The sequence below is a fragment of the Panthera tigris genome, chromosome A1 (assembly GCF_018350195.1).
Source record: "Panthera tigris isolate Pti1 chromosome A1, P.tigris_Pti1_mat1.1, whole genome shotgun sequence".
Taxonomy (NCBI): domain Eukaryota; kingdom Metazoa; phylum Chordata; class Mammalia; order Carnivora; family Felidae; genus Panthera; species Panthera tigris.
Window position 1 is genome coordinate 13,963,353 of NC_056660.1, and position 20,126 is coordinate 13,983,478.

General features: G+C 34.4%; 1 protein-coding gene across 8 annotated transcripts in view; it reads left to right on the top strand.

Moving 5' to 3' along the window:
* Positions 1-20,126, top strand: part of NBEA (neurobeachin) — a 678,339-nt gene that overhangs the window by 278,542 nt on the left and 379,671 nt on the right. For all 8 annotated transcript variants that reach the window (XM_042998658.1, XM_042998776.1, XM_042998897.1 and 5 more), the window contains one exon: positions 6,287-6,414. In XM_042998658.1, coding sequence (XP_042854592.1) covers positions 6,287-6,414 — 128 coding nt within the window. The remainder of the gene's footprint in view (positions 1-6,286; positions 6,415-20,126) is intronic.

Below are 20,126 nucleotides of genomic sequence, written 5' to 3' on the forward strand. Positions count from 1 at the left end.
TCTTCCACAGCTCTTGAATGTACTTGCATTCAAAGAATATATGTATTCTTCTTTCATTATATATATATATATATATATATATATATATATATATATATCCTCCTTTTATTTCAATACGCCTTTTTTAATTGGCCTTTCATCAAATTTGCTAATTCTTTCCTTAACTTTATTGAATCTGTTGATAAGCCCATTGAACGCATTATCTTTTTTCTCTATTTTTGTATTTCCATCATCGTGTCTTTTTTACAGCTTCTTACTTTGCTAAAATTCCCTGTTTATGCACATCGACTTATCTTTTCAAGTATTAGTTAACTCCCAACATGTTAAACATAGTTATTTTAAATCCTCCGATAGTTCCAACACCTGGTTTCTCTGTGATTCTGATCCTATCCTTTTGTGATTCTGACTTTGTCGGTTTTTCTTCTTTGTATGTCTTATACTTCTTGGTTGAAAACTAGACATTATCTATAGATTAGTCATAACTGACATGGTATTTATCCTGGAAAAGGGCTTGCCTCTTATGCTAGGCCTCTCCTATTGTAGCTTAAATTATTCTACCCAGGAGTTGAGCTAGGTTTGTGTTTTCTTGTTTTAAATACTCTCACTGCAACTCATGCCTTAAATTTCACTACATTTACCTTGTCTTTATGTAGAGGCTGACTTGTCAGAATGTTTTACTCAGTGTTCCTATTGAAGGCTTTCTTTCGATCCTATATTTCCTATATTTCAAAGAGGTTCCCTCCACAACAGTCGTCTGCTGTATCTGTACTGGGTACTTGCAAGCCTGGTTTGTGGTGGGCATGGGTTGTTTCCTGTTGTTCTGCTCCAGACTGGGTTTTAGGCAAGTGCTGCCCCGGGTCTTGTGTGTGGGACTTGCTACTGATCCTGCCCATTTGCAAGTGGTGGGAGAATCTCTAAATATCAGGACTTCCTGCTCTCCCTCAGAAAAGTTTTTTTTTTTTCTGTTCCCTTTCTCTAGCTGCAAAAGGCTCTCTCTGGTACCCTGAACGTGACCGGCCTTGCCGCCCTGTTCTAAGACAGATAAGGCTTTTGTTCCGCAGAGGTTATAGAGAAGAAGGTCCAGGCTGGGCTTTGTGTCTTTTCTACAACAGTCACCGCTTCCCTTGCTTAGCCTGCAGCGGTGAAAGGACTTTCTCAGTCTTCCATGCTGCCCCCGGTCTCTCTCATGAGTAATGGTGAGGTTTGTGGACAAGAGCCTGCAAATTACCGCAGGCTTCCCTTGTGCTTGCAGCTCTGAAGATTCATTCTCTCACATTAGCTCACACTTGGACTCGATCAACTTATTAAAAGTGTTAGCTGATTTCCTCCTACCAGTCTATGGAGTACCCAGTGTTTCTTCTTCCTGGGCTCTGCCCCGAGGAAGCAAGTTCTTCATCCCTCCCTTGTCTTCTTAAGGGTCTGGTCTTTCTTCAGATTTCAAGGCTAATTGGTTGTCCTGCGATCTCAGCAATCTGCTAGATCCTAAAAGTGCTATAATTCTATATATTTTCTGGCTTTTTCTTGTGATCAGTGTGGGAGTGACCATTTCCAGCTTTTTGCATCTTAAGTGGAAGTTTTCTATTTTTTTAATTTGAATTTCTAACTAATGATATTTCAAATTGTATTTTCAAAAAATATTATGTGAGCCAAGTACTATACTAACGGCACCCATTAACAGACTACAGTCACAGGAAAGATATTCTCAGAGCACGGTATACAGGCGGTTTACTGAAGAATGTTCTTCACATCACCTATAAGTGGGAAGGGAGAACTGGTCTGAGGAAAAGTGAGGCGATTGGAAGGGAGGACCTAGGTCATTCTGTGGGAAAGCACTAAAACCAGGAGTGCCTGGCTGCCCCAGTCAGAAGCATATACGACTCTTGTGTTAAAAATATTATTTACTAGGAAAAGTTTTATTATTTCATTTTTATATCACCTATTTAAAAGACAATTAGCCTTACTCTTTATAGCACTAGGTCTGTTGTGTGGTTTCAGATAAATGACATATTTTCTGAACTTTATAGTTAAATTTTATATTTTATTTGACTAGTTCACTAGAAAGGAGGAGTATTTCCATTTCAGTTTGTTTTTTTTCTTTTTGTCTAAGACGCATGCAATTAACAATTTCCAAACATGCACTGTAAAAAAGCTTTTATACCTATCTAAAGACATCCCAGCATTACATTTCTTAAAACTTGAAAAAAATGCATGTTTGGAATTCAATTTACCTTATAAAAGAGTGAAATACTTCCTTGCAGTAGAATTCTATTGAGATTCAATTTCTTAATCTTCTGTAATTTCATCTTCTTTCTTAATCTGTACTCATGCACTTGAAAATGTGTATGATTCTGTTTAAAAAGAATAAGGAGAAAATGTCAGTTTTTTAATTTAGAAGTCCATGTGGAGATAAAGTAGGCAAGAATTTTTTCAGCTTCACGTGTTCATTAGTTGCTATAAACCTAGCAAGTTATAGCAGAAAAAACTGTTTACCAGTAGGTCACAAGGTTACAGAACCTAAGATTCAGGACACATTTACTCTTCACTTGTCTAGTATGTTAAATTATATTTCACATTAGAAACTTAGTGAAAACTAAACAAAATATTTAAAGTCAATGTTTGTCGATTCCCAGTCATAGTATGTAGCTGATTAAGAATTTAACTTTACAACTTATGGTTTTGCTTCATTAATACTCTCCTAATCTTTCCTTTTTATCTAAGTTTACTTAAGCAAATCACTTCACTTACCTATGCCTATATTTCCTAATTTACATAGGAGCATTTGAATACTGAAATCTGTTGTGGAATTTCACTAGTGTAATAATTTCTTTTGTATATGAGTTGTATCTTTTATTGTACATTACTTAAAGTTACATAATTACTTTCATTCTAGATTTTATTATTATATACATAACTTTTTTATGATGTAAGAAGTGAGGAAATTTAAGAATTTTAATGTACCAAATTAAATTATCAAGTATTTATTATATTTATGACATGCTAAAAGGACCTAGGAGGATACAAAAGTTAAAACTAAAAGTAAGAATTATAACTTTATGAAGTGACACAAACATAAAGGAGTTTATTAAAATAAAACTCACAGGGCACCTGGGTGACTCAGTAAGTTAAGCATCCACCTCTTAGTTTCAGCTCAGGTAATGATCTCATGGTTCATGAACTCGAGCCCCACATCAGGCTCTGCAGTAACAGTGCAGAGCCTGCTTGGGATTCTTTCTCTGCAGCCCCCATCCCTGCATCTCTCTCATTCTCAAAACAAACAAACAAACAAACAAACAAACAAACAAACTCACAACATAAGCAGTGTCCTAAGTGAAAGTAGAATTATTATTATTTTCTAGAATTCTAAACTTTATCTGAAGTTTACTTTCCTTTAAAAGACATTGTGAGGAAGCTGTAACTCTTAATGACAACAATAACAAAACCCTGTTCATTTTCTTCACTGTAAAAAAGTGAGGATGAAACATTTCCACTTAGCATAGTTTGTTGTTTGATAGAGCTATCTGGCAGTATTATTTAATGACGATTTTATGTACTTAAAACATTTGGTCTCTTGCTGGGTAAAATGTTACTTTGTCCCTCATTAGAAAATTAAAATTATGGTTACAGGATGATATGTAAGAGCATCATTTAATATTCTATTGAGTTTTATAAGAAATTAGTTGCTTATTAAAATCCTATTTTGCGGGGGTTGCGGAGGGGAGGTGCCTGGGTGGCTCAGTTAAGCTTCCAACTTCAGCTCAAGTCATGACCTCATGGCTCAATCGGTTCGAGCCCTGCTTCATGCTCTATGCTGACATCTCAGAGCCTGGAGCCTGCTTCGGATTCTGTGTCTCCCTCTCTCTTTGCCCCTTCACCCTTGTGCTCTGTCTCTGCCTCTCAGAAATGAATAAATGCTTAAAAACACTTTTTAAAAAATCCTATTGTAGGGATTCACTCACTGAGAAATGTCTGTTTTTATCCATTACCCTTAAGATAATTAGTACATATGTATACACACTCATGTAAATATTTGCTTAGATTAATTGAAGTTTCTATTTGATCTGTAACTTAATCGCTTAGAAGACTATTGTTGCAATTCTGATGCTTCTAAATCATACATAAACCCATAAATTATGGGAAAAAGTCATAAACTAGGGAAAAAATACACCTGGATTTAATTACACAATAGTATATTATGATAATATAACTGATGTGGACCTTTATACATCTAAAATGTTTCTAAAGTAATTTCACTCTCATTAATTAATCTTAAATAAAAATATTCATGCTTCACTCAGAATTCAAGTACAGAAGCAAACAACAGCATCTGGATTTTTCTCCTTTTCATAGGTTTGCTCTTCTCATTCTTACTCATCTTTCCTTAAAGGATGGGATTACTTTAGCTGGGAAGTCATAGGACGTGATCCTGGAGATAAGAAGGAATGAATTAAATAGACCTGAAAAAGGAGCTCTGTCCATCTATATTCACTAAAGCCAGACATAACTTACTGTGATTATTTTAGGACTTCAGGTAGCCTTCTCTTTGCTAGCTATTTTATTCTAATTTACTAGTAGTAAATCTTCTCACTGAAACAGTTATCCTCCAAGTGTGTTTCCTGGATCAGCAGTAGCAAGCCACCTGAGAATGTGTTAGAGGTGCAAATTCTCACAGTACACCCAAACCTGCTGAATCAGAAGTTAGGGGGATGGGGTTCTAGGAGTCTGTTTAACCAGCATTGCAGATGATTCTAATCTACACGAACGTTTGAGAACCATTGTGTTAAAAGAAGGTTCTAGGTTCAGGAATAACGGAGTAAGGGAGAATATTGAAAATTCTGTTTATCTCCGGCAAGTCTTCGCAGCTGCACCCGAGTCCCTTTCTTGCCGCGAGTTGTTCCTCCAGAATAGGCTTTGTGGAAGTGCTCACACCAGTTTTCTGAGTTTTTTGTCTAAAACTGTTCATCCAAATAAGAGAAGAAAAAGTCGAATAGAAGTGCTAATGGTGAGGCTTTGAGTACACAAATGAATCAGATCATGCTACTTCCAAGTTAAGAAAGAAGGAATCGTGTCTATTCCCTTATCCCTATTTAATCATTTCACAACGCAGTTCTTTAGTTTTAAGTATTAGTAATATATGGAAAATTATTCTGTGATTAATAACCCTTTTGGCATTGATGTTTTTCCTCATACGTAGCCAAAATGTTACTTAGCTTTATGGCTGAACTTTTATCTTGAAGCATTGTTCAATTTTTTGCCGTAGATGTCTTCGATGTAGAACAGTGTGTGTTCATCTACCATTGTATTATTATAGTCACTTTGTTTTTTTAAGTCAGAGCCACATTTTGTAAGAGTAAATATAGTTTTGTTGTATTCAAAGTAGTTGTTATAAGAGCTACCGTGACTGACCTCTCGCAGTGTGCCGGGTACTTTTCTGTGCACTTTACATGCCTTAGCTCATTTAATCCTCACCAGTCGTACTACAGTCATCTTCATTTTGTAGGCAAAGGAAGTCTTAATGTCCCACGCTCCCCTAGGTCGCCGCAGAACCAGCATTCTAGTCCAAGCAGTCTTACTTCAGAGCACTTACTTCTAAGACAGATAGTTAGATGTTACCAGATTATTTATTTGCTTGAGCAGAATTATTTTCTTTACCTCTGTTCTTTTTTTACATACACTACTTAAAGTATTTTTAAGAATGTCAAATAGTGTTTATATAAGGCCGTATAATTTAATGAAATAATATAAATCATATTACAGGGATCAATAACTAAAAGTAAATGGGCTTATGAGGTGGAAAATGCCTACTTTAGCACAGCAATTTAGTTGTATTACAGAGGATTCTAGTTCCTGTGTTATTAGTCTAGCCTTCCAGGGAATTTTTAGGTAACTCTTGCGAACAAAGGTTAATTCTTTGTAACCGACATAACGATCCCTGTAGGGGGTGTTCAAAACAGCTCTCTTTCATAGATAGAAGGATAAGTCACAGAAGATATAGAAGAACAACTTTTCTTGAAGCTCCTTAGAGCTACGAGCAGAGTCTATGGCCCTTGCAGGTGACACAATCCCAACAGCTTTTCACAGAATAGTCATTCACATTAGCTGAAGTCTTTAGAGTAGCCTTATGTCTGATGTGAAACCGTACAGGATGTCCCTTCTACTGAAACTGGTACGATTCCATGGGTTAGAATTGTATTTTCGTGATTTTTCAAGATTTTAATTTAGAAGTAAACTTTATTTGACTTTTTATATTGAATTATATTTACTAGTCTTTATGTCTTAATTTCAACAGCATCACTGCAAAACTTGAAAGAGCTTTAGAAAAAGTTGCTCCTCTTCTTCGTGAAATTTTTGTAGACTTTGCCCCATTCCTATCTCGTACACTTCTTGGCAGTCATGGACAAGAGCTATTGATAGAAGGTATGATTTCTCTCTATTCTAATTATTTTAGTTTCCTATAATGTATCTCTTAATCATGACGTAATTTGTACTTCTGGAGGAATATTTATTGCCAAAAGAACGTAAAGACATTGCTTCCACAAATTCGAATACGATACTCCTGTATGCTTTCTTCTCATTCATTTTTTAAGAATAACATGTTTTCACAGTCAGTGCTAATAACAGAATGGAGAACTGTGAAAAAGTGTTGGACTAGGAGACTCTGGCTCTTACAATCCTAGTCTACCTGGGGTGCGGTGTAGCCTTCGTTAGACGGTGTGTGTACTATGCAGCACTCTCTGTAAGAGCCGTGCTTCTGTAAGTGACTTCTTACTCCCCTAACGTTTGTAATGTGACAATTCTTCACGGAGAAAATGTAAAGAAATACTTAACCTGGAGTTGATGAAGTCGTTGTCTTTTACTCAACAGCAGCTTCAGTGGAGTGAGGAGAGAAAGCAGATAAATTAATTGTTGTGAAGATTTAATTAATGCACCTGTATTAGGAGAGCAGCTTTGAAAATATGGTTTTCTGAAGCCTTACTTCTTTAACAAGTTTGTTTTATAAATATTCATGAGCTTCAGAAAGGGGTAATCTCAATATCTAGATGATCCTGTGAGGACATAATGGCCGTAGGTACTATTCCTTGGATTTAGCAGCCTTGCGTATATATCCTTTTGCTTTTCACTTTCTATTTACTGTCATTTTCCTGTGACTGTTCTATCATTGTCTCAACTGCTTTTACACAAGAGAGGCAGTAATAGTTAATAACTTGACTCGGTTAGCTTAGAAAGTAACTTAGAAAGTTACATCCTTTCTGTAAAATGTAGTCAGTGATAGCACCTCCCTCACAGGGTTCTTGTGGGAATTAAATTATATAATGCCTATAAAATGTCTTAGAACAGTGACACATGGGTGAGCTATTCATTTAAAAAAAAAAAACAAAACAATGAGTTCTTGTTCTAGGCCAAGCATTTTCTTAGGTACTTATAATATATTCGCATATCACAGATGAAGATGTGGAATCTACAAAAGAAAGCAAGTGAACAAACAAAAGCAGAAACAGACCCATAAATACAGAGAACAGACTCTTGGTGACCAAAGAGGAGAGGGGTGGGGAGATGGGCAAAATGGGAGTGGCAGACACAGGCTTCCAGTTATGGAATGAATAAGTCACAGGGATGAAAAGTTACAGCATAGGGAATACAGTGAGAAGTATTATAATAGTGTTGGATGGTGACAGACGGTGAGCATAGCATAACATACGAAGTTGTTGAATCACTATGTTGCACACCTGAAACTAATCTAACGCTGCGTGCCAACGATACTTTAATAAAACAACAACAAAACACACCTTAATTAAAAAAAATATTCCCTGCCTTGAGTTTATATTCCATCAAGGAGAGGACACTTAGATAAACATTAAACACAATAAATAAATTATATAGCATGTTAGAAGGTGGTAGATGCTACGTTAAAGGATAAGTCCAACGCGGGTTTGGGATGATAAAAACAGCAGGGTCAGGTTGCAGTTTTAAAGAGGGTGATTTATTAAATAAACCGCAACTTGACCCTGCCATTTTTATCATCCCAAACCCTGTGTTGGACATATCCTTTAACGTAGCATTTATCGTATCTAACATGCTATATAATTGTAAATAGACCAGTGGTAAAAATTACATTTAAGCAAAGACTTACAGGAGGTGAGTCATACACCTTACTAGAAAAACATTCTAGACTGAGAGAATATTTAGTGTAATGACCCCATAACATGTGTTACTTTACAATAAGAAAAAAAAATCAATAAACATTATTGAAAAAATAAATCTTAAATGTTTCCTCATTCACTCGAAGTCTTTCTTCTGTATTTGTGTATGTCTTTTCCAAAAATGATTTGGCAAACTTATACAAGAATATATAAATAGTGGTCAAAATGCTAAAATAAATGGAGAATAAATTTAGAAATGTTAGCATGGGTCCTGTCATGTTATTAAAACTGGAACACAAATGAGCACTAAGTTTTCCAGCAGCCAAAGCAAAGAAGGAATTATTTTCAGTTGTTAAGACTCACATTCCTGGTTCCTCAGTGACGGTTTGTGACAATTTTAAGCTCTAAGGAATTACAGCCAGATAACTATTAACTGCTTTATGTTGATCAGACAAGACCCCACATACGTAGCCCCTTCCCAGAATTTGCCATGATCAGACACCTGGTCTGTTTTTTTATTTCTTCCAGTGCTGCAGAAAGAAGGTAGAAGAAAGGGCTGGGTAGGTAACGGAGAGCTGTTTTTCTTGGGCTTCCCTAAGTTTACCAAAAATACTCTGAATTGAGTACTCTGAAAGACTATTAAGAACATGCCTCTTGGATTTTTAAAAAATAACTATGCTAAAAATGAAACATTGGAACAAGGTATATATTGAAAGTTCACCTTGTTTTCATCTGGCAGAATACAATTTTATGTTCTAACTTTTTGGCATCCAGAGTTTATCATATTTTTTAAAAGTATGTAGATGTTATGTTCATATTCTTTTTTGTGTTAACATTACTTAACTTAGTACAATATAGCAAATGTTAGAGTTTTAGGTTTAATTTTTATTTTTTTTAAATAGAAAGTTGACACACTTAGGATATGTCCTCCAAATTTCTGCCAAACTATACATTCCAAAAACCTAGAAATATCTGCTGTATAACAGAACAACATTCTATATCTCTCACAATTTAGTTACAACTTTCCTTTTCAGACTCAACTAGTCTCCATTCTCTTGCTATAGAAAACATTAATTATTGAAAACAAGTTACACAATATCACATTTCCTTGTGTTTGTACAACTATGTCTTCTGCATTGGATCTCTTTCCTTTTTTCTTTCCTCCAAATTGTTATCATCCTTTGAATCCAGCTTCTTATTAATGTCCTCTATTCTGTAATCCTGTGTTGTTTTATTTATATAATTTTAATAAAATCATTCCTCACTTATAAATAGGAAGTATCTTATTGCTTATGTTACATTGCCTAGCTAATAATATTCAGTATTTTCTCTACACTTGACTAGAAAATTATTTTTGTTACTAATAATTTCTGGAAGAGGTGAGTTTTGAAAATAAGGTGGTAAGACAGATAAAATGTTGTGTTCTATAATAAGAATTCTCCGTATTGATTAGTCATCCACAGTCACGAATTAGCTGCTATGCTCATCCAAGGTGTATTCTTGCTTTCCACCCCGGTCTCTGAAATACATGCCCTTTCATGTTCTCATTCTTGAACATGTACTCTAGATCATTCTTTTTTTTTCCCCCTCTCCTCCATTTCCCTTCTTTCCCTAATTTGAAACACTTCCTCTCCTCTGAGAAGAAAAAGTATCAAACTATTATAAAGGACTCAGGAGATTTACATGATAAAAATACCTTTATGCTAGCCATTGACTTCAAAAAGAGTGCTTATGATGACTAAATCTCATTGCTTTGACTTTGTCATATATATCTGAGTGGTAGGAACAAAGTTGGGTTTAGGTAACTGAAGATACTTGAATGCTATGAAAAGGGAAGGCAATTATTCTTAATTTCAAATAAGAATTTATTTGAATTGCATCTTTGTTGTTTTATATTCATTGTTAATTTATACTTGTATTCATTTGGTTTTTTATAGAATAATTAGTCATTGATATTTTACATTGTCTGTGTCCTTTAAAATACAAGCTAAAATAGTGTCTTTCAATGATCTTATCTATCACTTTTTTAGTCAACCTGTGTTAAATTACTATTGAATGATTCTAGAGTACTCAGTGTAGTTCTTACCTTTTAAGGTCACTCATTGACAGTAGCTATTTTTATATACCTTTCCTGTGTTTCTCTTGGAAATCATTAAGGATTTTTGAAGATAGCAGTTATTTAGAACTTAGTGAACTTTATATAAGAATAATTACAGCTTTTAAATCTGTGAACTAATGCATAAAAATTAGAGTAGATATATAGGCAAGTATCAAAATCCACCAGCTCAAGGAGGCAAAACAACTGTTAGTCCAAAATTGTTATATTTATTTGACTTGCTGCACTGATGGAGGATACACTTCACAGGAACAGTGTGGCTTCTCTTAGAGTTTGGATTTAAAGGTGTAGGTCCAGTTGTACATTGGGGGCTGACTGTCAGGAAGCAGATTAGACCTTGCTCTCTATGCCTATATGCTCTCTATCTCATAATATCTCTATTATGCTCTATTTATACTCTATTAATATCAGTTAAGATTGGGGTGGATGAGAAGGGTGAGGTTGGATGTAATCTATAGGCTGCCTCTTTTAGAAGCTCTATGTAGAGGTTGAAACATCTCAGAAAGAGATGGTAGCAGTGCAGAAAATGTTACACTAAAGCGTCTGTTACTCTTTTAGTGACATAAGTGAATATTCTGTTAAGTCATATAATACTGCAGAATATTTAAATTTCCAAGACTAACACTTTAAAAAAAATAGCCTGTAATTTTCACTCTACCAAAGGAGAACATCACTGAAATGTTATTATAAAAAGAATGATCCTGATCAAGAAGCCCATATCACCCTTGAATCATTCATAGTAAGAGTATGGCCAAATAATTAGAAAAACTTGCATATGTTTAATTCAAAAATTATAGATTAAAATATCTGTTCAGAAGTTATTTTAAAATGGCAATAATAAAAAAAAAATGAACATGACAAATTCAGTGTAGGTGGCAATGGGGGGCATGCTTTTTAAATAACCCTGAATTCCTCCATGAAAAACAGACAGAACCCTAGGCTTTGAAAAAATAATTACAACGACAGATGAACATTTACAACAAAACTAGGTGACAACGTATCCCACTGAACTCTAAAATATGACCGGGTTGAGACACAACACCTACAGGATAACACATGGATCAGCAGAGGCATGGTAGAAAGTGGTGGGAAACAAGACAGCATCTGAGGAAACTGGTCTACGAACACTCACTAGAAAACCCAGAGGGCTAAAACCCAGCAGCTAGAATAGAGAGGGTTTTTACACACTGTAATAGCAGATGAGTTGAGGGGTTCCATGGTAACAACGTAAGGGGCTGAGCCGTGTAGGCCCCATGAGAAATTAACCAACCTGAGTTATCTTCCAAGACAAAGTCCCACAAGGAGAAGAAACTACTATGAATAGAACCCAAATGGAGCAACAGAAGGGCAAGAGAGACAAAGAGAAAGACTTCATAAAACTGGGGAACACCAGGGCACCTAGGTGGCAGAGTCAGTTGAATGTCTGACTCTTGACTTCAGCTCAGCTTGTGAGATGGAACCCTGCATCAGTCTCTGCACTGAGTACAGAGCCTGCCTGGGATTTTCTCTCCCTCTCTCTTTGCCCCTCCCCCCCCCCACCTTTCTCTCTCTCTCTCTCTCTCTCTCTCTCTCTCTCTCTCACTCTCAATATAAATTTTAAAAAATGGAGAAGATAAGCAGAGCTAATAGATGTCAGAAAGTACACTGTCATATTTTTTTTTAATGACATGAAAACAAACAGAAGAGGGATCTCTAGAACCTGAAGAGGAAAAAAAAAAAAAAAAGCTATTCTAAGAGTTTGGGTAAGTTAATTTCACATAAAATAACCAACAAAAAGTATCCTAATCCCACAAATTACAACAAGAAAAATGAGAATAAGTAGAATAATACCCTCTCAGCCCATGAAAGCAGGACAGAAAACAGATGAAAAGTTTTTAAATGAGCTAAAAAGACATCAGAAAATGATACAGGATATGAAAGAACAATTTATATCAGAATTTAAAGAATTAGAGAATCTTACAAATGTGGTTATAGAACTTAGGAAATAATTTGAAATAAAGAAAAATTATTTTAGAAATAAAGGTTAAATTAGAAGAAATAAAGAAGTGTATAGATTCAACAGTTAAGTCTGTAAGAGTAATATAAGGTAAAAAAGGAGAAATAATAAATATTAAAAAAAATTACTAAATGGAATGGAAAAGATGAGAGTGAAAAGGACAGATTTAGATTGCTTAATATATATAAATATAAATATAAATATAAATATAAATGAGTTTCCAAAGAAGAAACCAAATAAAAGAATAGCAACATAATAAGACCATAATTCAAGGAAACTCCTGGAATTTGAAAAAAAGAGAGATAAAAAAGAGAGATATATTTAAAAAGCACACTGAATATCTGAGAAAATTACTCAAATGACCAACACTGAGACACAGTGTAATAAAATTAATGAATTTTAAAGAAAAAGAAAAATAATCTCAGGCATCTAGATAAAAATACAAATTAACTTGGGGAAAGAGAATCAAATTGTCATCATAATTTTTGATAGACATATTTTCTACCAGAAGAAAATGGGGTAGGATATTTAAGATACTCTAGGAATGAAAATGGCAGCCAAACTGGCTTTCATGTATGAAAGATAAACAGATAAACTGTTACAATGAAAGAATTCAGGGAACATTATTCCTATTAGGCTCTCCTGAAGAATCTACTGTAGAATAAGTATCAGGCAACCTAAGTGACTGGAGAGTGTAAACATGATAACCCATGATAACCATCAAGTATACATGTGTTTAGACAACTAACTGAACTAATTTAGCTATATGGGAGAGAGTTATAGTAGTATATAATGGCTTTATGCCCTGAAAACTGAAAAAAGGAGGAGGACAATAATATTTGTGGTGGCATTACTGATATTTTTTAATAAAACTGTTACATAATGTTATATAAAACCAATTAATAATTGTTGATATTGTAATTATTTTATCTTGTGTGCCTGAAAATTAAGATTCTCATTAAATCTCTCATTAGTTTTGAATTTGAATGGGATATTATAAAAGCTAAATTATTATCTGCATGCACACACACACACACACACAAACAGACACACATTCATATATGTACTCTAGTTCTGTCTACTGTTTTGCCTAGGAACAATGACAAGTTAGTAGCAGAGAGTACATCTGGATTCTAGATTGTAGTCTTGAAATATCATTTACCACTGAAAGAAACCAGTTTTTGGAGAAATGAGTGATGCCAAGGCTAGAACAGTAAATGTTCATGATTTGCCTGCAACATTTGGTGATACCAAAACCAAGGAAAATATCAAACACTGTCAAAAGTACTCAGGACCTAACTTGAAGACACTCTTATTGGCCAAACATGGGGCATTTTCAACATCAGTAGGTATAATAACTGCAGTGCATCCAAATGCATGGATATGTTAAATATGTAAGTTGTAAGACTGATTTTTAAAATGACTTGGTTGAATTTAGAAGATAGGGAGCCAATTCGTTATTTTGAAAACTGATCAATAAAGGGAAAAATTTGTCTTGTTATTCCTTTGTAAGTTATATCATTTACGTTATCCAATCATTAATGAGGGAAGTCTTCTTTTACAGAAATATAAATATATCTGATAAGTGATAGATTTTTGGGTTAGGTCATTAACATTTAGCATCCCCTAGGAAATTAATAGACCTTAGCATCAATTGCTGCTAACATCACAGAAGGAGAGACAGATAACTGGATGGGAGAAAGCTCTATCATCCATCAAGACTGACTGAGTGACCGAATGAATGGATGAATGAATGAATGAAGTAAAGCTAAATCTGATTGAGATTATATACCCAATATGTTAAACTACACCATAAGAATTCTGCTGTCAAAATTAACACTGGTGGAAATTCTATACAATAAATATCTTGGTTCCTTCAAAATAATTTATATAGGGAAAAAAGTGATAGAGGGGATCTGTAGCTTAAAAGAGCATTAAAAGATATCTCAAAAAATTAATAAAACTGAATTGTTTATAGCTATAACTATCATTTTTGGGTCATAAGCTTTAAAAAGAAAAATCAAAGTGATTATCATAAAAATTAGATAATGATTTGTTAAAAGGAAGGAGAATAACACAAGATGCATGGAGGGCTTCTGGGATACTTGGCAAAAGTCTGTTTCTTCAGCTATGTAGTGGTTTTAATGATGTTCATTTTAAAATAATTCTTAATCTATGTTTTATGCATTTTATTTATCTGTGTTGTATTTTACAGAAGCATTTTAATGTTCTCGAAGGAGAAAGTTATAAGAAGCTTTTATTGACATTAAAGACATAAGTAACCCTGACTATATCACGTTCATGGTAGGAAGATGATATCACAAAGAAGTAATTTCTGTCCATGATAATCCATCACTTTCAATAAAAAATTATTTTCAAAAAATCTCAAGTTATTTTCATGGAATTTGATGAGTTTTTCTCTTAAATTTCTGTAGTTGAATGGAGGTTGAAAAAAACCAACATAATTTTAAAGATGAACAAGCTGTTATAATTGTAAAGGTGTGGTAGTGGCCTGAGCTAAACAGATCAGGCACATTCATTCTCTGTCTCAAAATAAATAAAAAGAAAATATGTATAGAATTTGTGCAAAATAATTGAAAAGGGGATTAAAGCACATCATTAAAAAAAGTTAAACACAAAGAAAGGCAGTAAGGGAGCAAATGAGGTACCAAAATGCTTTAAAACAGAGCACAATTTGCAAAATGACAATAGTAAGTTCTTCCCTATCAGTAATTACTTAAAAAGTTAAGTTTATTAAATGCTCCAATCAAAAGACATAGATTGAATGATTTACAAAGAAAAATGATTCAATTAAATGCTGTCTACAAGAGATTCATTTTAAATCTCAGCACACATACACAGATAGAAGATGAAAGAGTGGAAAAAAGATATTCCATGCAAATAGTAACCAAAACAGAACAGAGGTAGATATAGTAATATAAGACAAAAGAGACTTTTACCTCAAATGTTTAAGAATACCACCAGTTCACTGGTGTTATATGTAAGTGATGAATCACCAATTTCTACTCCTGAAATCATTGTTACACTCTATGTTAATGAACTTGTATTTAATTTAAAAAACAAAAATTAAAAAAATAAAATGTCATTAAAACTCACAATCTATAAGCAGATAACTATAAGTTAAATTGTGAAATACCTACATAATTAAATCTTAAGCAGCCAATAAAAAGCATCATATATAGAATGTTGTCTGATCATTGGAATCTCCTGGTGTGATATAAAAGCATAGGGCTTACCCTAGACTTACTGAATCAAAATCTCCATGAGGAAAGAATGGATATATATTTTTTCATCAGGTTGCCAGGTGATTTTTATGGTGAGGCAAATACATGAAATTCTTTTATAGAAAATGTATGTTCATTGCTGAGAGAATAAAATGCTATCAATATGTACCATTCTTTAACATTCTCATAAAAATAATAATTAAAAAGAAACAAACTCAAAAAAATATATACCACCAGATCCACCAGATCTTCTCAAAATTTTCTAAAACACTGAAATTGAAGAGAAGTGAATACCTTCAAACTTACTATGTGAGGCCAGCATTTCCCTGACACTGAGACCAGACAAAAACATTAAAAGAAAATTCAGGCCCAAATCCTTTATAAAAACTGATGCAGAAATCCTCATCAATATATTAGCAAATCAAAGTCAGCAGCATATTAAAAAGGATTATACATATGACCAAGAGTGATGTATTCCTAGAACACAAGGATGGTTCACATAGGAAAACCGATATAAATGAAAGACACCACATTAATAGAAGGAAGGAAAAGAAAAAACCTACAATCATCCCAATTGATGCAGAAAAATGATTTAACCAATTCAACAGCCTTTTATGATAAAAACACTTAAACTAGGAAGAGGGGAAAACTAACTCAGCATAATATAGGCCATATATAAAAAAATTAAAAGCTAACATGCTTAATGGCAAAAAAAAAATGAAAGCTTTTCCTTCAAGATCAAGAGCAAGATAGGGATGCCCACTTTAACCACTTCTATGCAACATAGCACTGGAAGTTTTAGTAAGAGTAATTATGTTAAAAAAAGAAAAGGCATCAGGGGCACCTGGGTGGCTGGGTCGGTTAAACATCCAACTTTGACTCAGGTTATGATCTTGCAGTTCATGGGTTTGAGCCTCCCATTGAGCTCTGTACTGACAGCTCAGAGCCTGGAGCCTGCTTCGGATTCTGTGTCTCCCTCTCTCTGCCCCTCCCCTGCTCATGCTCTGTCTCTCTCTCTCTCTCTCTCTCAAAGATAAACATTAAACTTGTTTTTAAAAAAAGCATCAAAATTGGAAAGGAAAAAGTAAAATTATCTGTTTGTATATTACATGACCTTATATGTAGAAAATCCTAGATATTCTACAAAATATTTGTTAATGAATTCAACACAATACAAAATCAACACTTCAAAAATCAGTTGTAGTCCTATAAATGAACATTGAAAAATACAAGAAGGAAATTAAGAAAACAATTCAATTTACAATCACATCAAAAAGAGTAAAATATTTAGGAATAAACTTAACCAACGACCTAAAAAGAAAGCCTTATATACTGAAAACTATAAAACACTGATGAGAGAAATAAAAGAAGAAACAAATAATTGGAGAGACAGCCCGTAGCCCATGTTTATGGGAAGACTAATATTGCTAAGATGTCAATATTACCCACAATCTACAGATTTAATGTAGTCTCTCTCAAAATTCCAGTGGTGCTTATTGAAAAATAGCAAAATCTATACTAATATGAAGATGGAATCTCAGGGAGCCCCAATTAGCCAAAACAGTCTTGAGAACAAACAAAGTTGGAGGTTTCCTTCTTCCTGATTTCAAAGCTTATTACAAAGCTACAGTAATCAAAGAGTATGGTACTGGCCTAAACACAGACTCATAGACCAATGGGATAGAATCTCTGGCCCAGAAATGAACTCTTGCATACATGATCAAATAATTTTCAACGTGGATTCCAAGACCATTCAGTTGGAGAAAGGACAGTCTTGTCAACAAATCATGTTGTGAAAACCTGATGTCCATATATGAATGAATGAAGTTGAGCCCTTAACCTTACACCATGTACAAAAATTTAAACAGATCAAAGACCTAAATTTAAGACCTAAAACTATAAAACTTTTAGAAGAAAACATAAAGATAAAACTCCATGTTACTGGATTTGGCGATGGTTTCTTAGATATGACACCAAAAGCACAGGGAACCAAAGTAAAAATAGATAAATTAGACTTCATCAAATTTAGAATCTTTTGTGTACCAAAGGACACAATCAATAGTGTAAAAAGGCAGCATACAAACAGGGAGAAAATATTTACAAACCAAATCTATTGAAGGTTTAATATTGAGAATATATAAAGAACTACTACAATTCAGCAAGAAAAACATAAGCAATTTAAAAAGGAGCATATTAAAGCCACAAGGTATCACCTCACACCCCTTAGGATGGCTACTATGAAAAACCCAGAAAATAAAATGTTGTCAAGGATGTGGAGAAACTGAAAACCTTGCACACTCTTGGTGGAAATGTAAAATTGTGTAGCCAGTATGGAAAACAGCATGGCAGTTCCTCAAAATATTGGAAATAGAATTATCACATGAATCAGCAATTCTCCTTCTGGGTGTGTATCTATAAGAATTGAGGGGTGTCTGGGTGGCTCAATTGGTTGAGCGTCTGACTTCAGCTCAGGTCATGATCTCACGGTTCATGATTTCGGGCCGGCCCTGTGCCAGACTCTGTGCTGACAGCTCAAAGCCTGGAGTCTGCTTTGGATTCTGTGTCTCCCTCTCTCTCTACACTCCACCCCCACTCAAAAATAAAAATAAACATTAAAAATTTTTAGGAGAATTGAAAGCAAATGCCAAAAGTGTATTTTTACACTCATATTCATAGTGACATTATTCAAAATACCCAGGGGTGGAAACACCCTTAGTGACCATATATAGATGAATGGATAAACAAGATGTGGTCTATAAATGCAGTGGAATATTATTCAGTCTTAAAAAAGGGAGAGAATTCTGACTTGCTACAACAGGGATGTACCCTTGAGGACATTATGCTAAGTGAAATAAGCAAATAACATAAAGACTGTATGATTCCCTTTATATGAGATATCTAGAGTTGTCAAATTTATGTATACAGAAAGTAGGATAGTTGCCAAGGGATACGGGAGAAACAGGGAGTTGTTTAATGGTATTAGAGTTTCAGTTTTGCAAGATGGAAAAGTTCTGGAGGTTGCACAACACTATGAATATACTTACGAGTTAAAAATGGTTAAGATAGAAATTTTTATGTTATGTGTATTTTGCTGCTATTTTTAAGAAAACTGAAAAGTTTAGCCACAGACTGGAAAGATGTACTTCTTTTTTTTTTAAATATATGAAATTTATTGTCAAATTGGTTTCCATACACCACCCAGTGCTCATCTTAAAAGATGCCCTCTTCAATGCCCATCACCTACCCTCCCCTCCCTCCCACCCCCCATCAACCCTGTTTGTTCTCAGTTTTTAAGAGTCTCTTATGCTTTGGCTCTCTCCCACTCTGACCTCTTTTTTTTTCCTTCCCCTCCCCCGTGGGTTTCTGTTAAGTTTCTCAGGACCCACATAAGAGTGAACACGTAGGGTATCTGTCTTTCTCTGTATGGCTTATTTCACTTAGCATCACACTCTCCAGTTCCATCCATGTTGCTACAAAGGACCATATTTCATTCTTTCTCATTGCCACGTAGTACTCCATTGTGTATACAAACCACAATTTCTTTATCCATTCATCTGTTGATGGACATTTAGGCTCTTTCCACAATTTGGGTGTTGTTGAGAGTGCTGCTATAAACATTGGGGCACAAGTGCCCCTATGTATCAGCACTCCTATATCCCTTGGGTAAATTCCTAGCAGTGCTATTGCTGGGTCATAGGGTAGGTCTATTTTTAATTTTTTGAGGGACCTCCACACTGTTTTCCAGAGTGGCTATACTAGTTTGCATTCCCACCAACAGTGCAAGAGGGTTCCCGTGGAAAGATGTACTTCTAACACCAATATTTGAAAAAGATTGAAATCCAGGTTACACAAAACAGCTACCAATCGATAAGAGACTCGTAATTCCACAGAACAGTGGGTAAAAGGCAAAATCATTTAATTTGCAGATGAGGAAAATGCAGATGGCCAATAAACATGTAAAAGAAAAAGTTCAACCTCATTTTTAATCAGGTAAATGGTACAAAATATGTCTTTGTATCCAGTTAGTTAAAAATTTATATTTAAAACCCATCCCATTGGCACAAAATATATTTTTTTTAAATCCATGTACTAAGGGTGTAGAATCATCTAGTGGGAATGTAAATTAATGCAAACACTTTGAAATATAATTTACTCTACTTACAAATTTGAATTTGTAAGTTGTATTGACTCAGCAATTTCATGCCTGTGTGTGTACCGTGAAGTAATTTTTGCATATGTACACAAGCAGATGTAAATATAAAATATTTATAGCAACACTGTTCTTGCTGAGGACAAACTAGAAGCAAACTATTCACTAACAAAAGAGTGGACAAATGAATGGTATGGTTGTGTATTACAGTACTATGCAATGGTGAAATGCAATTTTATAAAAACCTTTTTGACCAAAAGAGCTTGTATAAGGATAGTACTATATCTTATAGAGAAATTCATTAGTATGTGGCAAAGTTTTTTAAATGTGACTCAAAATGGTTCATTTGTAATTGTTGTTGTTTCTAGGGAATTGGGATCAGGGAAATTTACACAAGTGCTTCGGGTCTATAATTTTTATTCCTTAAAATGGGTGTTGATTATCATTACATTACCAGAGGTCAACACACTGTGGCTTGACA